This window comes from Ochlerotatus camptorhynchus, unplaced genomic scaffold (genome assembly GCF_037179485.1).
Source record: "Ochlerotatus camptorhynchus isolate MF236.1 unplaced genomic scaffold, CSIRO-AGI_Acam_v1.1 ptg000267l, whole genome shotgun sequence".
Lineage (NCBI taxonomy): Eukaryota > Metazoa > Arthropoda > Insecta > Diptera > Culicidae > Ochlerotatus > Ochlerotatus camptorhynchus.
In genome coordinates, this window is record NW_027040757.1 from 1,195,406 (window position 1) to 1,210,562 (window position 15,157).

The window sequence follows — 15,157 nt, forward strand, 5'->3', positions numbered from 1 at the left end:
CTGGGATTGAACTCGCGACCTTCTACTTGGCAAGCGGAAACGGTAACCACTATGCTACCAATTTCGTTTTGTTGTTAGCCTGAAATAGTGTTGTGGAATAATGAATGCATACGCCGTTTGTAAAGCATTTACAAAGAATGCAATTAAAACATGGACGCATAGTGGTATAAGAGCTATTATACTGACTGTATTCACCTTTATTCAGCAATAATGTTAAGCAATGCAATGGAATCTAATAATGGAGCTAGAAAACAATTATTAGACTACAATAAAGCATGTTATTAAATCAATTGAAAACAGTCGAATTAAAGCGTCAATGTATGTGCAAATTACACTTATTCAGTATGTTATTAGATCAAACTTCTGGTGTTGAATCAGGAAGACAGTAATCGTTTGTATAGCTTTTAATAAGTATATTAATGAAATCAGAGCAGCGGAATAAAGGCGCATCTATCGATCTCAATGAGTTTTTTTTTTCGTCAATGACAAAGATTCATTTGGTAATAACAATTGTAATTTCGTGCAATCTCTTTCACATTTCCAAAATATTACCCAAAGAAATCAAGTATCTTCGAAATAATGTTAATAATAAAATGCATCAAATTTGCAACGAAAAAGTGGATAATGCTCAAATTTTCCAGTGTTGTTATTTTCGAGATCCCGAGTCGGAGTCAGAATAGGGAGTTCCGACACCGTCGGGTTAATCTCACTTTTTTGACATCTGGCAATGGTTTGTGTACGTACATGGACTTAGAAATTATTATTTTTTAAATTATTAAATGGTTTTTTTTTTAGATTTTTTGGAGAGGAATATTTTTAAAACGAACATAGTCGGATATCACATATTTTAGTTCTTTTTATTTAAAACCTCAAATCCACTTGAATCGACTAACAAGCAAAAGTAAACAAACCACCACAGGATGTAAAACTGATGAATGCGGGTTCATCGTGTAGCATCCTATTGGAGTAGCCGGAATTTCAGCAACGATGAGCAGCAGCCTACCGCCGCAATGCTCGGTTTTCTCCGCCGAAGCTGCGGCCATCTTTGTTGCCGTTACAACACCCTCGGACCGGCCCATACTGGTGCTAGCCGATTCATACAGCGTGATACAAGCCCTTACATCTGAGACCCCGTATCACCCCTGGATACAGGGTATCGTGGAGGCCATACCTCCGAACACGGTGTTTTGTTGGATCCATGGGCAATGCGGTATCCCAGGAAATAGCTAAGCCGACAGTCTGGCAGTGTCTGGACCAGCTGGCCCCCGTTACACCGACGAAGTGCCACTACAGGACATAGTCAGCAAAATGTGGGAAGCCTGGGAAGCAGTGGTGCCTAATCATAATCCCTCTTCATCCGAAGAATCAAAGGAACAACGAGCAAGTGGACGAATATGTCGAAACTACAGGACCAGAAGGTGGTTTCTCGTCTTAGGACAGACCAAACAAAGATCTCACATAGTTTTGGTGGGACGCAGTTCCACAGAATGTGCTACGTTTGCGGAACCACTGCATTGGTGGAACACATCCTATGCCTGTGTCCGCAATACCAACAACTAAGGGAGCAGTACGCACTTCCCAACAGCATTAGGGACATACTGGGCGACGAACCTTCCACTTTAGCGACAGTTATTTATTTGCTCAAGGACGCTGGGCTATACAACAACATTTAGGTCCTTTTAACTTTCTTTTGGCTGACGGGACATCTCTGCTACGGTGGAGCTCCGATCTCTTTCAGAACCGTTCATAACTTTGATGCATCGGATTGCTTTTTTTTTAGTTGCTTGTATTATTAGTCTTTTACTGGAATCTGTTTTAATTGCTTCTATTTGAGTACATGTACCTGTAAGCCAACTCCGTAACCAAATGTGCAGGCTTCCTATTTTATATAGATGAACTAGCCAACGGCTAAAAGTCTCTTTAATAAAGACAAAAAATATTTTCGAGATATTCGTAGGTTAAAATTTCCTTATCGTATAATTTGGGCAATTTTCGCCCTTTTGGAATATTATTCGTGTGTATCTAGTCTTGAACTTATTTTTAACAACAATCCTTATACTTTTCTTTAAAGCTAACAGTATACAGTTACATATGAGATACGAAATAATAAATCATGAATAAGAGGCCGTTGGATCGCTTGGATTCTGGCAATGTTGCCAGTCTTCTTGATATGTCTTTGCTAATATCCAAATAGAGACCACGCCGGAAAAGAAATAAGTGAAGAAGAAAAAACCTTTTCTGGTTATCGTCTCAATCATGTGGAATTTGATTCAACCATTTGTTATATCGGTTGCATGAAGAACTTCTTTAATAGGGGGATTAATCATCGGAATGAATACTGTAAAAGAAGCGCATGGACGAGTGCCATTGAATTTGAGTCCATTCACTTCGGAAAAAGTGACACAACCTGCGGGCAATGATTACTAATCATGAACACTAAATGTTCATTATTCATTATTCATGAATATTTAGTGTACATGATTAGTAAATATTGCCCGCAGCTTGTGTCACTTTTTCTCGAGTGAGTGAACTCAAATCCATCGGTGCACTCGTCCATTAGCATACCAAAAAATTCCTCCAATGACATTGTTCCTCGAAAATGACTATCTATTAAGCGCACGAAAATAACATTTTTAACCACTGAGCATCGGTTAGTTTTTTAGTGAAATGAAATGAAATGAAATAAATATTAGCCCGGTGTTGTGGTTAGCATCCATGCCTTTCACGCTTATGATCACGAGTTCATATCTCATCTTATCCAAAGATGACCTAACATGTGTTAAAGTGACTATAATGCAAACAAAAAAATAACAAAAATATATAGGGTTTAGACCTAATTTACTAATTTCTGTCATACTAGGAAAAACCCGCAATTACCTTTCTTTTTCGAACGGGTTTCTATCAAAGATGACTTCTAATTTTTTGTCGAAATGGAATATTTATATTTTTAATTTAATTTACAAATAATTTCCGTTTCGCCATGTTTGTTGCGCGGTCACAAATGTTGATGTAGATGGCGCACAGTGGGGTGATGCCGATAGTAATTAAATCTCAAAGATTGGATCGAAATGTTTCCCCTGGGATTTGGCAAAACCTTGAGGTAGTTTAATTAGGCTACCAGGTCCCAGGGCTGATCTGGATCTTTACCACATTGGAAAGATGCACACTAGTGTTGCCAGATCAGTGTTGATGCTTACCAAAAGTGCATTTGAACCCGCTTATAAAAGCATATTAACAGATTAATCATCACCGTACATTGTTTATTGCTCTGTACTAATAATAAATTATTAAGCACAGCATTTGATATTTTAGTAGGAATGCTGGATTTAGTCGCAGTGGAAATCAATCCTTTATTGAATTGGATTTATTTCTATGGATATGCACGTTTGGAAAGTACCATCACAAAGATTCTGCACTAGGTCTACAGCTTGTGGGCGGGAAGCGTTGTGTTTGTTTTTGTTTTTTTTTATCTATTTATAGAGTCAATTCTTAGAAATACGAAGCGAAAGACAAATCAAGCATTAAGCACAAGACCTTCAAGAAAACTAACAACACGAAGTCTGGAAATGGCAATGTTTCATTCAAAACGTCAAGTATTTCAAGAATATCGGGTGAGACCAATCTAATTATTTAATCTTATTTTTGTGTAGTAGGATATTAAATTGAACCGCTCCGGGTTATTATGAAGCCCTCCCCTTGGCTAGTTTTTAATCTGGACGTTGGTGGGTGGGCCTAATATAATGCTTCATAGTGGAGCGTTGGAGACGGTTGGTTTAGGTCCGGCATCGTTGGCTCATGCCGTGGCGGAGTGGCGTCATGAGCATGCGATGAGGATTACTGAGTTTCCCGTCTCTGATGAACCATTGCATGAGAGAACCAAAGTTCTAGTCTGAAGCGATATTATCACACCTCCTTTTTCTAAGAGCCGCGTCGTGGTACGCTTACGCATAGGCACTGACGTTGGGTGAGATACGGCTGGTTTTTTCCGCAAATCACTCTTATTTTATTTATTGTTATACAGATGGGTTTGTACCGAGATGGGAAATGACAGGTGGGCAGGAACTCACGGTCTCCCAGTTTTGGTGAGTTCTTTGCCGTTAATGTTCACGAAAAGTTCACTATTTTGCCATACAGAAATTCAAAACAAAAAAAAAATATATATCTGCGGATTTGGACAGTTTTTGACCTGTTTCATACGACCGGAAGGTGTATGCTGGTCACAAATGCTATGCCAAATTGATTTCCTACGCAATTAATCAATCTTTGATGTGAATTTCGCTAATAAACACGAGGAGCATTTCTTATAGCAAAACTTGCCATAACAAAATGGGCGGTTCATTTTAGTAAACAAACTAACACTTCTTCCGACTGTGTCACTCGCCTAGGGTTTGTACGGGAGTTGTACTGTTGAGGTATTTTAGAGGGTGCCCAACGGTGCTCCTTCTACTTGCGTGACGGGCTTTCATTGTTGTTTTCATTGAAGTGTGAAGTGAACAATGTTAAGCACCATTTTTGTACATGGTAAGATTATTATATGTGCTTCATTTTGATTTGGGATAAGTGTTTGAACTGTGGCTCGGGATTTCCACTGTGCTTCTATTGTGACATACCCATACGTATTTTTGTGTGGTGCGACATAGTGGAAACGTGTGAGTGTATTTGGAGCATATACCTTATGTAATTTAAAAATCAGCTAGGAAACTAACTTCAAAGTGAAGCATTTTAGTCACTTGAAGGTGTCACTTGGGACAAACTGATATATAATAAGTATAGGTCAAAGTCGAAAACAACTTGAAACACGTTAAATTTTGGATAGCATGCACAAGTGCAGGTACTTAATAAAGCATGAGTTATGGTTGATTGGGTGGATTAGAGATTTCAATTATTTATTAAATTAGGCTAATGAGATATCATAATCATCAAACGAAAATTTAGACAGCCTAATGACATTAAGTAGATTGAAAAAGGAGTTAGGATGCGGGGTCCGCTTAGGGAGGCAACTAGCCTTTTCATATATTGTCTGTTTATTTTGATGGTTGCTTTAAAATATCAATTTGGTATATATGTGAAAGGATGAATCAGTGGGAGATGGATTTTCGGTTTCTTTACATTTTGCAGCACAAATCTAGTACTAGGTGTCATTTCCTCCAAACCCCCCAATTACCGACCTCTTCAATCCCTTCCTTTTCCCATGGCGTTCAAGTGGTCCGCATAGACTATTCAGCCATTACCCTTCCTTAATCCTCGGCTTTGGATTGACTTGCACTCCCATTGCCCCACCAAACGCTGCAAAATGAAAATGAAAATGAAAGATTGGATCGAAATGTTTCTGGATAATCTGACAGAAATTTAATTCTTTACATAGCGTTGAAGATAGAAATTCATCGAAATATTCTATATTTTGAACCCAGCATTGATTGTTTAATGTTTAAAGAAATTAAATAAAAATGAATAGCTTATTTTAACGGCATACTTTTTTTCTCATCCACAACTTTGAAAATTAATGCTCGATAGAAAAAAAATACTAAAAAACATTTGGTAATATATTCCTGCATGCGTATCGAACAACAACAGCCATCGATGCTTGAGCTTCACAGCCGCCCGTGGAATGGAAGTCCTTGCCCGCAAAGATATCTGAAAAGTCACTTAGAAATCACCTGGCCAAAACAGGTACAACCTAATTGCCCACATTTTAATTGCCGGGAATTTATTCTACTACGATATTATTAACGTTCGCACGTACCCCAGTACGATTGAGTTGCTGTTTGTGAGACGGTGCAAGTGAAAAAGTCAACTGCGGATAATCGAGTCCGAGCTAAATACAGCACACGAACTTTAAAAAAATTATCTCTACTGCGAAACTGATCAATCCGGCGGCGGGTGACATCTTTTGGAGAAAACTGTAAATCGATCCGACTTCTAGGCAAAAATGTATTATTATTTTACTCCATATCCCACTATATGAACACATTGGACTAACGTACCTCCACTATTGGTGCGTTTACCCTATATGTGCGGAATACTTCACCTGAAGCGAAGACATCATATCAAGAAGACTGTAAACTTTGTCACAACCCAAGCGAAAGATACAATAGCGCTGCACTTGAGCGAAGGTGGACGCAACGCATAGAAAAATGAGCAAATACACAAACCATTTTTCTGAGAATGTAGTCTTTGCTATCAAATTCGTTCGAAGCATTTACCTTTGAGCGGCAGATGACGCGATTGTACCTGTCTCATAGCGTTTGTATGAGAAAATGGAGGAGTTTCCAACTTTTTAGTTCCATCCTTATAGTACACTCAGGGACTCCACAAAATGGTTCCGGACCGATGAAGTTCTATGCCGAAGCTCGTCTTGCTAGACTGTCGGCATTTTCATTTCCTTTAATGCCACAATGGCCGGGCACCCAGTATAAAGTGGATGCACTACAATCATGTCGAAAATATGGTGTAATATTTCTTGCTAAAAAGGACAAAATTATCATTAATACAATCCATGAACTGACATTACGCTGCTTTTACTGCATTTGTTTATTTATGTGGTCATAAAAATTACATGAAATTTTCGACATGATTGTAGTGCATCCACTTTGATGTGATATCAAAATTATTTTTTTGCTGTGAGCTTGGCTATCCGAGAATATACAGATCTTGGCAAACCTATATTTTCTTGTTAGACAGATGTTTGCACATTCGATGAATGCTTGAATTTCTGCTTGAAGTACTGTGGGACTATGTCCCATTGGTATAATTTTACTGACTCCAGGGCCAAAGACCCCAGTTCCCAGTATCTTCACCCATCTTCGAGCCGTCGGTGTAAAATATAGATCCTGGACGTATGTTTGGCCCACCAGACTCTCATGTATGGCGGCTTGGTTTAACCATTTTGAAGGGAACATCGTAGTTTGTCTTTGTTACCAACCAATCTTCTTTTGTTTTTACAGCTGAATTTAACTTGAAATCCTGAAGGATCTTTAGATGTCCTACCAAGGTACAATCTAAAAGTTTATTTTGACGATCAAACTGTAATGCACTTTTTGCTGCCTGTAGTTTAACAAATTGGTGCAAGCGCAACATATTGAGAACGACATCCAAAGCATCTGATGATGTGCTTCTCATTGCTTCTGTCATTGATATAATTTCATTTGTTTTGTTCCACCATATCAGTGAAGCATAGTTTATTTTTGGTCGAACTATGGCCGAATATATCCAGTGTACCATATTCGGTTGAAGTCGCCACGTTTTCCCCACAGCTTTACTACAGACCCATAGCGCATTTGTAGCCTTAGTGATAACCTTGTCAAGATGAGAGTTCCAGTTCAGTTTCCTATCCAAAGTAACACCTAGGTATTTAACTTCATCCGTGAACTGAATTCGAACTCCATCTAGAGTAGGCTGTGTGAGCATATTTTTTTCTCCTTTTGGTGAAAGGAACTATGACAGGAACTATGAACTATGAAAATCCATCAATGCATCTACAGAAAACAAAATTATGGCTCCGGATAATTGAGCCATTTTTTCCGGATAATCGAGCCCCGCATAATCGAACTTGCGGATAATCGAGTTCGACCTATACCGTCATTTAATTAGCAACTGTCGGAAGGCCTCAACGTACATATCACACAAAGTTGAGGGCACGGATCACTTCATAGTGGCTCACAGATGACCTGCGGTTTATAATTATGATTATGTCTAAAGCATAACGACAGCATGCATCTTCATTTCGCCAACCAGCTTTCTAATCACACATGTGAACTATTAGGAGATCTTACTTGGCTACATTATTGCATTCAATCCGTAAACTAGCGAATGCCAAGTAGGGTAAACGTTCCGATAGTTGTGGTTCGTTAGGTTCCTAAAGTTGTTTATGGAGTCTCCACAAGCAACTACAGGAACCTAACGCTTCTAACGTACCGCAACTATAGGAGCGTTCACCCTATGATAGAACCACATTCCACTTTGTCTTACATATGTGGAAATCGATTAAACCACTCAAGACGATGCGATGCGCACAAAAATACAAACATAACGAACTGTTGGTCGGCATGGCTTCGGTTCGGTCAATCGTTCAACAACAATAAAACCTTAATCACTTAAACACTTGTCAAACTGCAAATCACATTGCTGATGAGCAGCCACCGCGACATCAAGTTTGATCAGCCGCTCTCCGTGATAGACGGCCTTGCATAACGCATGGCTTATTACTATTATTGCTCCATGTTTTGATGGGATATGGCATTCTTTTTTGGGCACTTGAATCTCTTCGTCTTTTTTTGTCAACTTGCGTATTGTGACCTCTTGGCCATCTTTGGCGTTCCGACACGAGGGGATGGCAATTGCGAAGACCCGCGTGGGTGATTGCCGCGAGGCTGTCCGTATTTTTCCATACTCATCTCGATTTATTACCTTTGATGATTGCTGCACGGATCGAACACTCGACGGGAATGTCAAGCTGATATGGGTATTGGGCACTTGTTCCCTCAGGGTGAACGGGGCTCCCAAATATCCAAAACCTCCTTGGACGGATGGTGTACGGTTGTTGCTGTCGAAATACAGCCCCCGCCAATTTGCCAATGATGACGACGATCGGTGCCTCTCAAGATCCCACAAGCGTTTCTGAAGAACCCAACCAGCAGCAGAAGCAGTGCCGTGTAGGTACGTTCACTTTGTCGGATCCCCACAAAGCGCCACCCCAAAGATAGTGTTGGTAGGCAAGAGAGAAAGATGCGCGCGAGATACTAAGTCGAAGGTACCGTCGCTGTCGGTCTCTCTGCTTGCTGTGGTAGGAATGGGTTTTCGGCGTCGCCGCCGCTGCTGTGGGGGTCGGAGGTGGTAGGTACAAGACGGATTGTAGTTTGTTGTATTATATGTGGCGCGAAGAAAGAAGAAAAACCGTGGTAAGGTTGTTCGGGAGAGTACCCTAGGTCTCGTCGCTGTGGGTTCGGGACGGCGTGGTACAAAAAATAAAACTATCATTTCGTGGCCGCCTGGTTGGTTGGTATAAAGACCGCAATTTGGCCGACGGAAGGCACACTCGGTCACAACACTCGTCTCAGTAAACATCTAAATTTTCTTTCCCCTAAGTATAATGAACACATTTGCCGTGGTAAGTTCAAGCAAGGATACTACGAAGGAAGAAGAACGGTGTGAAGGATTGGTTCGGTTGGAAGGATTCGTTTCCTTGTGAAGTGAAGATGCTCTGAAGTATCTTGAAGATTGGAAGCGAAAGTGTTTGCAAATAGCAGTGAACAATATGGACTTGGCTCTATGAGAAGCGTCTAGCACGATAGGACGACGATGAGCACTCTTCAGTAAACAAAATATTTGCAGAAGGCTTACAAGTGAAAGTGATGATTCCAAACTCAGATGGTTTTGAGAGGAATAAGTTGTATTAATATTGTATAACTATCAGATGTGACCGTTGATTGAAGGAACATACAATATAAATTTTAAAATTGTGCGATTGGTTTTGTAAAACTAATGAGATGTTTTATCGATGTTCTTCTGGAAAATGATGCGTGTACGGTGGAAAGTCCAAGTTGGAGTTTTGTTTCAACTATAAATACCATCTGATGAAAAGTTCAACGGATACTGTACATACTGTACTGTATTGAAATTTTCACTCCACAGTGCTCAATCGGGTTCAAATCGAGTCCTGAATAACTTTTCAAAATTTAAACTCATTTGGTAAGAAACTGACCATTTGAAATTTAGATGGAGATTACTATTGGAAAACCAAAATTTGTGTTCGTTGTCTCTTAACCTTTTCCATATTACACTGTTAAAAAGTTCTATAACTATTCTAATGGGAAATCAGCTACAATTTTGCAAAAGATCGTTTTTCAGCCAAACGTCAAATTAAATAGCTATTAATTGTTTAATAGATTGATAATCTTATGGCATGATCAAGCCGATCAAGCAGCTGTTTTGTGGCAACACTGTGTTGTGTAATGAGACATAGTAGCCATGATTTTTGTGCTCTATTCTACGCGCCAGAAACGTCATTATTGGCTGATGAACAGTTCATTGAGCATAATCATAAGACATCAGTGACTAGAATCATGAATATCTTTTGTTCCTTACATTTGATTGAAAAGTGGTCTGCTACAAAGTTGTAGCTGAGATAATTCTACAAATCTAGAGATATGAAAAAAATATTGGTTTTCCCATAATAAATTCCATATAAACTTAAAGGTTTGTGTCAAGTTACTTTCTCAATAAATTAGATAAAAATTTTTGGAGGCTAATCAGTACCCAATTTGAAAACGCTTGAGCACCGAGGAGTGAAAATTTTAAACTTTGCATCAGTCTTCTGTTCATCTTACTGGATTTAATGCACTTACATGAGCTTGTCCCTACTCTCCGCTTAGTGTTCTTTTAAGCACTTTTACAGATATTAATTGAGAGCTTACAATGCCATGATATTCTATGCCTAGGGAAATCAAGAAAATTTCCAAACTGACAGATTTTCAAAACTGGACCGGGAATCAAACCCGCCGCCTTACTTGACTATGCTTTCAGAGGTCCCACTGTATAGTCATACTTATCAATTGAACCCTGTAATTGTATCATACAGTTGCCATACGGATTTCTATTGCTAACTTACAGGCAGCGGGGGTTGCGTTTTTAAACTTATTCATACAAATATCAAAAAGTATCTTTGGCACATTAGACATTGGATTTGAGATTGTTGTAGTGCCGTTTTCACTGAGGATCACGGGTTCAAATATCATTTTCGGCATGGCAAAGTCTAAGATCAAATGAAAACTAAATTTAATGTTATGATGTCGCTGATAATGATTACTCAGGTTGATGTCGTTTTGGTCGCTTTAACGCTTGAAATGTGCTAATATCGGTGAGAGCAAACTGAAAACTCAACTTGATGGAATTTTTTCTGAAATGTTCTGATAAGGCAATGAAAACAAAACTGCAACAACATATTTTTGAAGAGCAAATGCACAGCAAAATTAAAGCAAATTAGTAATGTTGATATCATAATTTGATTTCGATTTGCTGCCATTTTGATGCTGGACTTTGCTTGGGTAGAATCTAGTGAATACAGCACACTGCATTGATTGTATAGCAAAGCCCATAGTAACAGGTCAACAAATACTAGGGGTAATATTATTGAATTTACAGGGATTTCGAACATTGAAAAGTGCTGATAATTGCAAACATCACATCACATTGAAGGGTCCCAGACAAATTTGATTAATTCCTCGTTTAGATTTATCTTCACTCTTTGAATTTAATTGACTTCATTTCATTGGTTTTCATTTACCTTAAAATATCTTCAATCCGATAAAAATGATCAATTTACAAACAAAGTCATGTTGATACTGAAAAGCTAAGATCTTATATTCAGTGTTTAATTTGTATTAAATTAAATAACTTTTACTAAAATAACGTTAATTGTTAAACAGTTACAATACAGCAATTGAAACTATTTAACTATACTAATTATACAATTCGTAAATAACATATGATGAAATTATCATAAGCTCAATTGACTGCACACTTCGCGCGCAGTTAGTGCTCCGGTACTGGCTTAAGCTAACATAATTATCCATCGAATCAACAGAACAAAGGCAATTCCAGGGTGTGAATTGAAATTGTGCTCACACTTTCCACACAATCTGCACAACTTACGCAAATGAATGCTCTCACTGTCTGTCACAAGATCTGCTTTGCATCAAACGAAATCGTGTAGCTCAACTGAGCTCGAATGCATAGGTGAAATACCTCAGAGCATCCAACTCGTCGAATCAATTCAAAGTGCCGTAGAGATGCATGGTTACTCACCCTCACCCTCGCTTTCTTCTTCCAGTTTTTGGCCTTTGCACTGGCCACGGTTGCCGTGGCTGAACCACCATCCGGTTACAACTACAACCGACCATCGTCGGGTGGAAACCGGGGTGGATATTCCCATGGCGGCGGTGGTGGTGGCGGCGGAGGCGGTGGCTACCCCAGCGGAGGATCCGGCTATGTTAGCAGCTTCAGCAGTGGCGGAAGCTTCTCCAGCGGCGGTGGTAGTCTACAAAATGTTCCAGTCGGTGGACAAACCTCCGAGGGTCTGAACGTGGACCCACAGCTGTTGAACGAAATCCGTCAGATCTTGCTCCGTGAGGAAGGCCAGAGCTCGTCCTCGGGTGGATTCGGAGGAAGCGCACCAAGCGGATCGTATGGCGCACCAAGTGGATCCTACGGTGCTCCAGCTCCAGTCTACGGAGCACCGGGAGGTGGATCTTCTCGCGTCGTAGGAATCGATCTGGAAGGAGTAAGGCAAGCCATCCAGGTCGCTCAATACCTGCAGACTGCCACTGGTGGATCATCCGGCGGATACCCTTCGGGTCCATCCGGTGGATATCCTTCGGCTCCATCCGGTTCGTATGGTGCTCCATCTCGCCCATCAGGCAGCTATGGTGCTCCATTCTAAGGACTGATAGCAAACAAACGAATCCCACACAGGGATCCTGAAGTAGCAAATCTTCAGCCCGCCAACAAAGCACCAAAATCCCCCACAAAATCAATTGGGGATCAGAACTGGCCAACGTACCACGGATCATCCGATAAAATCCAACGAGCGTAGCGAAAAAAATGTCAGAAACAAGACTTAGAACATGCCACCACCATTACAAAGAACAAAAACACGCACATTCAACATACTTTCACCTATACTTTCAAACGGGTCTGAGCGAGCGGAGCTTTCCGCCGAGTGTCCTTCTCCCCTCTGGGACCACCATTATAGGTTCCTCTCCATTATCGGGAGTTGGACAAACGTCGGTCGGTTCCGTCACAGCAGCAACCGATGCTGTAGTCACCATGTTTCTGTGGAACGAGATTAAAATCCCCATTCAGTCAGTAACGAACCCCGGAACAACATCGACCGGAATCTCAGCAACACGCAATACTATATGGCTACTGCAGCGATTGTTTCGACGAGAGAGACAACAGACGGGAACAACTTTTGTTATTCATTTGTTTTTGTACATACTTGAAAAAAAACACGTTTTTATCTCTCTTTTATCTAGTTACTTTGTTATAGTTGTTTTTGTACCGAGGAAGTGAATTCGTAACCGAGAAAACAAAAAAATTAAAAAAATAATAAAAAAATCGAAAAATTTGTCACCGTTAAAAAAAAAATCGTTTGTCAATATTTAGTTTTACAAAAATATCACAACATCCACTTTCAATCATGCGCATACCATATTTGTATTGAAGTAAATTTATTGTTTGGGAAATAACGCTGAACCATTCTCATTTTTAAGATTGATGTGGGCATTTTGGTTGCCCTTTGGTTTCATAAATTGGTAAAAGTTTTAGTAGCCCTAAACATTTTTTTAAAATTTTGTCCCTACTTTTTAGTGTATCAATGTATTTTTTGATGAATGTATTTTTTATCAAGAATCACCAAGTATTAGCTTTCATGCTCTTGGTTTCAATATCAAACTTATAGGAAATATCTTTCTTTTTTGTGAACGAAATTCAAAATGGTATAAAAAAACGATTACATCAAATGACACATTTCAGGCTCAAATATTTTGCCAATCATTTATTTGGTAGCCTCAACTGTCTTAAGGTGGAAGTGAGTAAATGAAAATTTCAAAAATGGTTATCTCTGAGAAATCACATCAGATTGCCAACAGTTCTCGCCAAGGTTTTCCTTTTATTATTTTTCACAAAATGACGAGAGCTTTTTTTCAATGTGAAGTGATGTCTTAGAGATAATCATTTTTGAAATACTCACCCATATCCGTGTTTTCGTTCAATCCGCATTTAAAAAAAAAAAACTTTTTTGTATGGAAAATACGGTTTGAACGAAAACGAGAATATGGGTGCATTTACTCACTAGGTCCCTCTTAAGATACTGTGGCACTGAAAAGCTTTTACAATTTATTGATTTCACTATTGATCAGTTTCAGGCAAAATAGCGAAAAAATGAGTTTATGAATCGACCTTCTCCGATTTGTTTGAAACTTTGCGTAATTGCGATTCAAATTTTTACTAAAATTCAGCCGTTTTAGATTTCGAAAATTTTTCAAAATTGTACCTTTGAAAATTTTTAAAGCACTGTTCCATGGAAACGGCATTTATGATGGAAATGACGTCTAAGATAAAATTGTAGGGACAAATGATGTATTTCTTGGAAAAATAAACATTTTTTTTTATTATCTCAAGCAAAAAAAAAAAAAATCCCCAAAACACGAAGAAAAAACTATCGTCGAAACAAAAATATTTGAGGTAAATTTAAACATAAACTCAGTTTGTTCTGGCCACAAACATAAATTAGGTTGATTTCAAACATATTCCATTTTTGAAGTCATGTGAAATAAATGTTTAAAATAAAAATAATATTACGTTTATTTCAAAAATATTCGTGTTGAAAATAAACGTATTTATTTTTGTTTGTTTTGACAGCTATGCGAACAATAATAAATATGTTTATTTTAAACTTGCTTCTCATGTTTAAAATAAACATACATATGTATTTTGAAATTATTTTAGTAGTTGAGTGCAGGATAAAGCAAAATAAAAAGGTTTGCAAAGAAATGAAAAAAAAAAAGATCTTCGTGCAGGGCATCTTAATTCCTGCTCTTTTTTGGGTGCGATTAAGGGTGACCTGTGGGTATTGGAGTCCTGGTCCGGGATGCGAGGACCCGTCGGGATGGGTGTCCGGGGGTTCCAGTTCAGTGGAACCAGTGCAAATTTGTGTTATTAGCGTCGTTTTGTCGTTTCTGCCTCGGTTTCTGCCACTGGTCCTCATACCGGTTTCTTTCTATGTTCGGTGTCGGAGAAGGATCCGGAATGGATTCGGAATGGATGGCCGTTTTCTGTTGAGGTTGAGCAAAGCTGGGGCAACTTTTTCCGAATGTAACAAGAAGGAAATAAAAAGCGAGGGGGACGACTCTATCTACGATGCAGAAAAGATTGTGTTTTGCTGTGGGTAGCTGCACGCACGCTGAGTAGATAGAAGGAAGATTTATGTCGATTTTGAAGATTTCCTGCAAAAAGATGAAGCGCGATACAAGTATATGCGAGAAATGAAAGATGATTTTTCGAAGATTGATTCGCTAGTGTGAGATTTTTTGAGCATCTAGAATTGAGATTTAGATGTGTCGCCCCCCTCAATAAAAAGGCATGACACGTCAAAACCCGT

General features: G+C 39.1%; 1 protein-coding gene across 1 annotated transcript; it reads left to right on the forward strand.

Annotated features, from left to right (window-relative positions):
• Positions 1-9,001: 9,001 nt before the first annotated feature.
• LOC135705490 (loricrin-like) lies at positions 9,002-12,794 on the forward strand. The gene is made up of 2 exons (XM_065227238.1): positions 9,002-9,106; positions 11,828-12,794. Exons 1-2 carry the CDS (start codon positions 9,089-9,091, stop codon positions 12,434-12,436), a joined length of 627 nt encoding a protein of 208 aa, XP_065083310.1. The 5' UTR covers positions 9,002-9,088; the 3' UTR covers positions 12,437-12,794.
• The last annotated feature ends 2,363 nt before the right edge of the window (positions 12,795-15,157 follow it).